The 10,857-nt window shown below is 38.7% G+C and overlaps 1 protein-coding gene across 1 annotated transcript in view; it reads left to right on the forward strand.

The window, feature by feature from the left end:
* Positions 1 to 7,950, forward strand: part of SPRED1 (sprouty related EVH1 domain containing 1) — a gene marked incomplete in the record, with an annotated part of 49,782 nt that extends 41,832 nt beyond the window's left edge. The window contains 2 exon segments of the mRNA XM_072427527.1: positions 5,111 to 5,260; positions 6,377 to 7,950. Of these exon segments, the coding sequence (XP_072283628.1) occupies positions 5,111 to 5,260; positions 6,377 to 7,021 (795 nt within the window).
* Positions 7,951 to 10,857: the final 2,907 nt, after the last annotated feature.

The raw sequence follows: 10,857 nt of genomic DNA on the forward strand, positions 1-10,857 counted from the left end.
TGTAATCCCTGATTGGTCTTCCTGATTACATTCTGAATCACACAGTAACAATAACTCTTTAATGCCTTTGGACAAATCTCCTTTACTAGATTTTTTTTAGAGAAGGTGTCATCTTTTCACGGGCCTTTACTGATTAGAGGCCTGTTCTCCTGGATATTTAGGCCCAGAACTCACAGCTATGAAAAGAAAGTACTCTGTATGCACTTCTGGGTTTTGCTCTTTGATGTCTTGTGTATATAACATATCATCCTAGATACACTGCCCAAAGGATGAACTACAGCATTTTTGCCTCCTTACATACACTATATGACCACAATTTTGTAAACTCTTGACAAGCACGTAAAGCTATGATCAAAAGTATGTGGCACTGTATACTGTATACAGCTCCAAAAAGGCAGTATTTAGTTTAGCGCGGAGAAACTTGATTGCGTGTAGCCTTAACCTTGCCTCTCAACATCAGTACCAGGCAGCCTAACTTGGCAGAGATACTATCCAAAATCTTGTGTACAACTTTCCAAAAAGAGTGGAGGCTGGTATAGCCATAAGAAGGGGCAACTTTATAATAATGACTATGATTTGGGGGGAATTGGATATCCAACAAGAGTAGTAATGGTCCACAAAGAATCCACAAGCTTTTGTGTAAGTGCTGGCTGCAAATGTCCATCCAGTATCAGTGTGTATGTAGCCTTTCTGCAGTGTTCAAAATGTTCTAATGTTTGTTCCAGGTCTTTGAACCAACCAGAAACAGCAAGGTACCTAGAATTGCCAGAACGAGGCCAGCAGCAGGCTAAATATTTCTGTCACGTCAGGCTCACCTTAATGTAGTTGGTTCCCCAACTATAAAAAATAAATTGTTCTCTTTATTCTGAGGAAACATTGGCTTCAGCAAAACAATGCTGAAATGACAGCTGCAGAATGGCACAACTGAGCAGAAGTTATCTATAAGAGGCAGGTGTGTTATCTAAAAATAAATAAAGACCTTTGCCCTTATTGTTTGTTCATCTAACCTATTAAATAATTCTGTTTGTGAAATACTACTTGGTGATTTCCCAAAAAGATCTTAATCTCACCTTGCAAAAGCTAAAATGTACTATGCCTGAAGCATACAACTTAAACCTCCCAATCAATGCAGAACCTTACTACCTAGCAAGGCAATGAAGCATTGTCTCCCCGGGTTGACCCAAGAACAACTCTTTTTACCTGATTTATTAAAGGTCTCCTAAACTGGGGAAGATAGAATAATATGGGAGAATCTGGGTGATCAGGCAAACCTGGAATAATTTGAATTAAAAACAAGCTTGTCTTTGGGATGGTTTTTTTGAGGACTGACATCTTCAAATGGTTGTCTGGATATGTCTAAAGAATGAATTTAAAGATTTTGACTGACTACAGAACTAATTTGTATATCAACATGTATTAAACTTTAGCCATGTACGGTTGAACAAAACATTGTTAGAGGCACCTACAAGTAAACTTGGACCTTACGGTACTTCTAGGTTGGACCTGGACCTCTAGGTTTAATTGTGCTAGCTATTGAGTCATGCCCCTCGTTTTTTCTAGTAAAAGTAATCCCAATACCCTGGAACTTTTTAAACGGAGTAGAATTCACTGTCCATATTTCCAGCTATATGAGACCATGCAGAGGTGGGCAGAAGTTTTGACAGAGGCAGATGTTTGTCTAACCATGAGGAACGTTTTAGGATGATGAAGCAGCAGGGATTTCTATGTTGGTGAAAAATTGTTACAAAGTGATTCAAATTTTGATTCTTTTCAACATGCTGAAAGTTTGTTCAGGGCATCGTAGAAGCAATGGACAATTCTGTACCCAGACATGATAGCTCCCAGTTTAAGAGAATGTGGGTTAAATGTTTATTGTTCCAAACAATTGGACATAAGGCAGAAATAGTATTTAGAAAAAGATTTTTAAGAGTTATAACAGACTGCTCACTACTGGATTATAACAGACTAATTCCACTTCTCTGTTCTGGAAACCTTCACAACTATTCCAGACAATTTAGCACTAGATGATGTGTAGGAATGGTCAAAGTCATTTTTGTTGTAGATTGTGTATAATAGATCAGTTCAGTCCCTTGCATTTCTGTACCCTTTCCTCTTTCATACTTTTTTTCTTTGTTTTTCTCTTTTTCTTGTCTTTTGCTCTATCTCCGTGGAGTGTTTCCATGGTAACTTTGCCTTGTTTATAAAGTGGGTCTTCATTGGCATGCTTCTGCCCACTCACTTGCAGCTCCATACACTGCCTGCAACTGCACAGAACTGTGACTTGCTCCCATTTCCAGCAACTGTCAGCTCTGTGGGGAGAAAATGGATGTATTAATTTTCAGGATTAGTCCTTAGTGGTTGAATTAATTGAAATATGACCCATTTTGTATGAATGCAGAATACCCTAGAGCTGAGGGAATGTCCGCATTTAGACAGTAAATTGATTTGTGAGAATTTTACTTAATCCGGCCTGTGGATATGAACAGCTTGCTGCACTGTATGTTAATGCAACAGTCAGAACATGTAGGCACTGTAATACCATGGTCCACAGAGCACACATTTTCACATGAAAATCCCATCATATACAGTATATAATGGCAGCAGTGGTGGCAAAAATGCTTCTCAGGCATTGATCCCTGGCTAAGACCAGGCCTGAAATACCCGGAGTATATGGGAACGTAACCAGCAGAAAGCAGAACATGCTGAACTGTGTTTCATCAAAGACGCCAAGTTGAAGTTAAATTGTCTTTTTCTTTGTATCCGTTTTTATAAATCTCCCTTGGTGCTCCTACTTTTCACATCTGTATATTATGCAATGAATAAATTTGGAGGGCGGGGAGTCAGATCACAATTGTTCACCTGCATTTGAAATTATCCAGCCGCTAGAAATATAATTGCAGATCTTCTTAATCCTTAAAAGGAAGCAAGTGCAGGAAGGGAGCCCTTTGAGTTCAAGCTCCCCAAATCATTATTTTGATTATACACAGCATCCATCTTTTCTGTTTGAATAAAATCTCCTTAAGTGACTAAGTTATAAAAGCCAGGCCCTAAAATGATTTTTTTCTTCTTAAACACATACAGATAGGTTCAACAATCACAAGGGAAATCTTGATTATTACCCAAGATTTTTTACTGGCCAACAGTGAATCCATCTGATTCCTCACCCCATACAGTTTTTAGGCATACACAACAACTTTATTCCATTTTTATGCCTGGGACAAAGCGAGAAGCAATGTAACCATTCCAGTTTTATAGCAGAGCTTTTATTACAAGCTCAATTGATGATATTAATACCTACATTATAGGGTGAGATGTGAATTGATGAATTTGAATAATAATACAATTTATGTTACCATTGGAGAACCCATGAGTTACTTACCTACTATTTCCCATTTAGGACTACACTAACTACCCACTAGGAGGGAAGGAATTTTGGGGAGGAGGGGGCTTTATTTTTCTATACACATATTTAGAAGTACAGTGTTCTCCCCAGACCCTTTTACCTGGGCACACCTCCAGGCACTTTTCAGTAACCACTCGGCTGTTTTTGTTGGTTACTGAAAAGTTGGGTCACTTTTTGAAGTTGAACACTGAAATATATATATATGCTTTTTTTGTATTCTTTTTTCATCTATAACCCAAGGTTAGGAAACCACAGCAACTCCAAGGAGTAAATGGTTAACAATAAAGACTTCTCTGAAGTAACCCATGTTGTATTTAAATTTTTTCTTCAAAGTTATTCGTCATTAGGCAGCATGAGGTTCAGCATTTGTAATGCCATTCAAAACTAATACATAGTTTTGGCTGAAGGCTTTATTACTGAAACTTTAATTTTGTTATAAGACGTTTTTTTACCACTTTGATGAATCAAGTGATACCCCACATATTGGCATCGCTCAACAAGCCGCTTTTAGCATGCGTTATCACCTGTCACAGCTTGATGATTCAGTCTCATGGTGTTTAATTCAAAGGTGGTTTTGAACATAATTTCATTGCTGTTACTCAATAGGAACCCAGAACAGCACATTATCCATATTACAGATCTCTTTTGAGTGTTGTACAAACCAGTGGTAAATTAGGTTGTGGTGACTATAGGCCTGAATGTTCACCCACTCTGTCCAAACAAATGAAAATGCATTTTTTCCGCAGGAAGGCTGAACAATACTACTAGCAATGTTACCAGTACATTCACATGAGAAAATATTAATTCCTAGTGTGGGAGGCTATAATGACACACCAAGAGGCACAGAAGCGAAAAGAGCAAGGGAAAGAGATTTAGCAGGAAACTTAAAGGGCAAGTCCACTTAAAATTTAAAGCTTGGATGGTACTATATATCCAGTCACAGCGTGAAACTCCAACTCCATTCTTCCTCTGCCCACTGCAGCTGTTCAATACTGTTGTAAGGCATGCTACCCAACAATTAGGGATCATAGGTGGACCTATGATGGGCCTATGACTTCCAGTAGAGATGCTGCAACCTGAGTCGACCACAGTCATAAAAAAACAGCATTTTTTTTGCACTATAACATTCTCTTGGAGATTTTTTGTGACACTAAAAGTTTTATAGTGGACTTTTTTAATTATAAAGCAACATTTTGGTTTCCTAAAACTGTCTGTTTTTCTCGTACTATTTTGCAGTAATCAGAATTTGGGAACAGTCATTGCATTTACTGCTTATTTAGAGAGTGGTATTAACAAACTACTGATACATTTTATATGTCAGCAGCCCTAATGCAACTCAGGAGTCTTGCTCCTGTGCAGCTCTTAGACTGTCATAATAATAATTACTTCTGATACTTGCAGCCCAAATTGATGAATAACTTTGCAGGTTTAATTGAAAACCAGGTATAGTGTAAGGACCTGTGTTATAAGTATGCACCATAGTGAGTGTGTGGAATCACCGGATCAGATATTGTTTGTGTTCATGCATGGCAAAGTAGGATCGCATGTTATGGTATTAGTTATACATTATAGCGTTCTAACAACCACAGTGACGATCACAACCTATGATCACTATTTCATGTTACATGTATCTTTCTGTTGCTCTGGCCTTCATTTTCATACATCGCACATATAAATATAATGAATCTATGTCTGTATCCTTTATAGATGAACAAAGAAGATCATTGCAGCATTCAGAACAATGACTCTTTTTTCCGCCGTGACTCCATCCCAACAGATGAGCTATATCGTAGTGCTGCCATCAGACCCTCTCCATTTGAAAACCTCAATGCCAGAAGAGCCTATATGCCCAGCCAGGTGGGAAATAACATTTTAATATTATTATATTCGTTAAAGAAAAGAGGCCTTTTGCTGTTTTGTTTTGTCTGTAGGTTACTTCAATAGTTGCTTGTATTACATTTTTTTAAGCCCTTCCTTATGTTGTATAGAGCTTGGAAATTTCCTGATTCACTAAGGTTTCTAAAATATTGCAAAGAGCAACAATTGTACAGGTATTCAGTTACACTATTTCAGCTTATCATAGTTGATTTGTTGCTATCAGTTTTGCACAACCTTATGAAATATTCAAGGTGATTAGAAAAAAAGTGATTCACCCAGGAAAGCCTCACTTTGTAAATGTTTATTCTACAATACATTTAGGGAGTACCCACCACCCATTTTGCTAACTAGTCCATTGTTCCAGACCCTAGTCCTTGAAAGTCAGGACATACACATATTTTAGTTTTTTTTACACATATTTTTAGTATTTCTGTAATAGACAGCAGTAAATTATGTAGGGCAGGGTGGGTGTGTGACAGGTGGGCCGCGGCCTGTGCACCCCCTAGCAGGGTGAGGAGAAGGACCCCACTTGGGGGGGGCACACCGGCCAGAGCCGCGGACCATGTCTTCCATACGCATTGCAGGTTTAGCGTGGTGGGCGGGTTGTGTCTCTGGACACACCCCGGCCACTCTCCCATTGAAGGCTCAGACCTGGGAGGTTCTGGCATCATGATGTCACTATGGGGGAAGTTTCTTCCTCTTTGAGCGACTCACGCTCCCTGCGCATGCGCGGTCCAGAGTCCGTGCATTTAGTGGTCCGTGACCTCCAAGAGGTTGGGGACCACTGACGTAGGGGAAGGTCTGAAGAGTCAGAAAAGGATTGTGTCTATAGCAAAATTTATCCTGTATGTGATTTTGAAAGACTGTAAGTGAGGACCCTACTCAAGAGCAAAGCTCACAAGTCCTAAATTAGAGATAATATACACCAAGATAAATGTCTTTATTGTTTGAATTTGTGCATTGTTAAAAGCGGAAGGAGATTGTACAGTCGGATTGTAGACTGTCATCTTTTAGAGAGATACCGGTCTTTCTGTTTGTGCTCTCCATTTTTTTTTACTGTAACTGATCTTCTGCTATCTACTATATCAATTCCAGGTTCCTCTAAAGCCACTCCGACATGTCAGTTTCCAGGATGAAGATGAAATTGTGCGTATAAACCCCCGTGACATCATCATTCGGCGCTATGCAGACTATCGGCATCCTGACATATGGAGGAACGATGCAGAACGAGATGAACATGAGATTACTGCTCCTTTCAACAAGGCAGACAGTAAAAAAAACAACTATGTTTATTCCCCGGCCAACGGCAGAGACTCGCTCAAAGAGCAAAAATCATCCGGAGTGTTTAAGACTCAACCCATGTCCTCACTTAAAAAACGAAGGAAAGAGGATGGGGAGCGATCAAGGTGCATATACTGTCAGGAACGTTTTAACCACGAAGAGAATGGACGAGGAAAGTGCCAGGACGCTCCAGATCCCATCAGGCGATGCATCTACCAGGTTAGCTGTATGCTCTGTGCTGAGAGCATGCTCTACCACTGCATGTCTGATTCGGAAGGAGACTTCTCCGACCCTTGCTCCTGTGACACCTCAGATGAAAACTTATGCCTACGTTGGCTGGCTTTAGTTACATTATCCTTCATTGCCCCATGTATGTGCTGCTACCTCCCTTTGAGAGCCTGTCACCACTGTGGCGAGGTGTGTGGCTGCTGTGGCGGTAAGCACAAAGCGGCGGGATGACACAGTGACTTATTCAACCCAGGAAGAATCCTTTAAATTGCCAGGAGGCTGCTGGACCCGACGCAGGCAGTTTTTGGTGATGCTGTAAGGAGGTTACAAGAGAAGGACTGAAGCGGAGCTATCTGTGTTCAGATAGGACCAGCGCGAATATGTAACAGTGCCAGTCTTGCATTAGATATATAAATATATATATATATTATTTTATTTTTTTCCTTTTTGTAATTAATATTTTATTTTTTATTTGCCATTCCTGTATGAATGCAGATGTTATTCAACCAACTTGTAACATATAAACCACATGAAACCCAACAAGATTGTTCATTGAAGGGATGATCTAATCTGAATGTTTTACGAATAGTGAAACCATGAGAAAATTTGAGAACAAAATTATATATAAATATATATATATGTGTGTGTATACGTATTTACGTGCCCCATTTTTCTCCTCACACTTTATTGGCTCTGGAACCCTTTCGGAGATAACTAACGCTGTGTATAGAGATGGAGGAATTGGACAGCCTACAAACACACAATATCTAAAAGAATTTTTAGTGGAACTAAATAATTTCTAGTTTTATTCAAGTGATTTTATGTATAAATAACAAATGTCTATATTTAAGTAAATGTACGGTACAAGAACATTTTATGACTTTTGGGAGAAAGTTTCTTAAAGTTTGTTCCTTGCCCGACTTCCCCGTGTTCCTGTTCGAAGTTGGGACATTCCAGTATAGGGCTGAGTCCTGCTGCTGTAGAAAGGTGACTTTTTTGTCTCTGGCAGCTGAATGGTTATTAAAGCTGTTTATCAGTGTATTGTTTTTTTTCTAATGGTTTACTGTTTATTCAGCTTTTATCTGTTTCTCCGATCTACCTGTGTTATGTCACATTATTTATACACTCTGGTACATAGAATATAACACAAGTGTCAGATACGTGTTTGTGTCATGTCTCTTTTTTTATTGGTTACTTTTAGGCCTCACTTTTGCTTTTAGTTGACTTAGATACTTTATTTTCCATATTTAAATCGTGCTAACATTGATCATTCCCATCTGTCTCTGTCTCTTTGTAGTCACAAACTGATGTCTCTATCACACTCATGCACACATGTTGGGCCATTATGGGAGGAAGTTTGTTGGACTGTGGAAAGTACTTGCAATGCAAGTATTGGTAATTAAAAATGCATATAATGGATCTGATTTAATAAAGCTCTCCAAGACTGGAGAACATACACTTTCATGGGAAAACCTGGTTGATCCAGCAAACCAGGAATGGATCTATCCTTTAACTTAAATCTCTTGCTAACTAATAGCAAATGATGTTTTAGGAAATCTATTCCAGGTTTGCTGGATTACCCAGTTTCCCTCAATATAGTCTATCATCCTCAGTCTTGAAGAGCTTTAGTAAATCAGGCCCAATGTCCCAGGACGGAGTGGATCTCAAAGCTGCTAAATCCTTTACTTTGTTTGAGTGCTTTAAATCACAGGTTTTCAACCCATGTGCACCACAAGAAGAATTTCTGACCCCCTTAAGAGGGATACTTCTGCTTGTTAGAAGGAATGTCATAGCAATGTAACATCTAAGGAAATAATAAATATAAATACATACCTGGTTATTAAATTTTTTACACCCAGATATGAAAATTGGTTATAAACATACATTTACCAAGTAGAACTTTACATAAGGTTTTATAAAGTGGTAATGCATGGTTCATAACCTGGTACAAGCAAGCAACTGAATTCTGAGATCGCTTGCAGCAATAACTCTCCTTCATGTGGAAAAAAGGAAACAAATAGCACTATAGCCATCTATTGGCAGGCTCAGAAAAAAAGATTGCTCTGGGCCTAAGTAGTGCAGTTTTTTTATTTCTTATAAGACTAAAAAGGTTAGCTAGAATTCAAGAATACACTGATTTCTCTTGGTTTGCCTAAGTAGCCATTTGTGTACCGAGCTCCCAAAACAACAGTGCATTTAAACCTATGCTATGCGTGTTGTGATTTGTATCTTTGCACTACACTATGGGGTGCACACACGTTTGCGTGAACACATTCATCAATATTGGATGGGTTGTTTATGGCTGAATGATGATTTTGCCACTGGGAACGCATTACCAGACACAGAATTAAGTAAGTACGGTGTTAATGCATGTGTGTTTATGTGCGATATTCCATGTATGTGCTACATTAAGTCTGCCCATTCATTTATAAGGGCTGCCTAATGCACTGGAAAGGCAGCATGCAATAATTTTTGTAACTTGGCTCACTACAACACATGAAAAAAAACATAATTTTGTTGTCATGTGCTGCAATACAGGTATGTTGGTACTGTTTGTAGGGCACATACCACCCATTTTCATGTAACTGTCAACCCTAGCCTCAGTGATTCCATAGGAAAAGGGAATTGTTTCTGTCTCTGACAAGCTTTCACGAATGTCAGAATTATTTGTCTGCCATAGCCTTAGGAAGACCAGCATGTTACATAGTTTTCTGAATCCATAGGAAACTGTTTAGAAATTGTACTGGTTGTTGTATGGCTTAAAGTGTATCCAAGCTCTCTGAATACAGGAATTCAAAATATAAAGGAGGAGGTTAGATGCAAAAAAATGACTCTTGGTATCTGCTACTCCAATTCCAAGCCCGTCATAGTTTATAATAATTGCATTGAGTTATTTGATGGAAAGATTTGTGCGTGTTTTATCTGTGTGCAGGTTAGCCAGCTTATAACAAGCTTTTCTTTCAAGCAGATGTATTGGAGCAGTGCTGCATTGAGGAACAGATTTATTAGGTAGTGACTCATGCTGGCAAAACACCAGGTGTGGCCTATCCCTGCTCGGTAGATATGGCCTGCAGAGCTGAGCTGTGGAGCAGCACATGGTGAGATTTACACTTTTTTAATTTAGGTATTTCAGTGTATAGAAGAATGTACACTCACCGGGAAAGATTTCAAATGTGCAGATATTTTCCTATTATTTTATTCTAATCTAATAAAAGAACCAGCTGCTAAAAATAAGTTTATATGCATCAGAAAAGGTATGATTAATTAGGGGAATATTTAATTATTATATTAATTGATTATAATTAATTATTTAATGCTATAAATATTCCAATAGAAAACAACCACCCACAGTTTTAACCCTCGGCACAGTATTTTTATGTGCGGAAACCTAAGAAAAAAACCTTCAGGGAACCCTTCCTATAATTACTATATCCACAGCTTACAGTACATAAGCATGGCGTTCAAAATGAAGAATGCCTCTTACATTACTGACCAGTGGGAAGAATGTCACCCCTACAGATGGCCAAAAAGATCATTGGTGTCCCTTAAATTGACACGAGAGGCACAAATTGCTCAAGGGACCCCCAGCAACCTCTGGAGGAACTCTGATAAGGAAATAGTGCAAAGTTTTAAAAAGCTTAATTGTGTTGGGAATTGGTTTTAACAATCACAATACCTATCTAAAGGCATTTCCAATTGTTTCCCACCCAGATTTGATCACTTGTTGTTTGGGACCAGGGTAGATAAAAACAGAAAGTGGCAGATTGCTGAGGGCTGTCTTCTTCCATAAAATCATGTTTTCAATCAGAATTTAGCAGACAGCTATGCCATTGCCAGTTTTGCCAACATCACTAATGAACTTTGTACATTTTTTGGTCCTAAACAGCATCCTAACTGGAAAAGAATGTGGATTTGTTTGCTGTAGCCACATTCTGATGTGTACAATTGTTATGAGTGATATAGCTGTAGCCCATTTTTAGTCATTAAAGTGCAGACACACCTTTGAAGGAAAGTAAGAACCAGTGACATCACCAGCCTACCAGGGTCACAATATTTTGATTTGTAAC

The sequence above is a fragment of the Pyxicephalus adspersus genome, chromosome 12 (assembly GCF_032062135.1).
Source record: "Pyxicephalus adspersus chromosome 12, UCB_Pads_2.0, whole genome shotgun sequence".
Taxonomy (NCBI): Eukaryota; Metazoa; Chordata; class Amphibia; order Anura; family Pyxicephalidae; genus Pyxicephalus; species Pyxicephalus adspersus.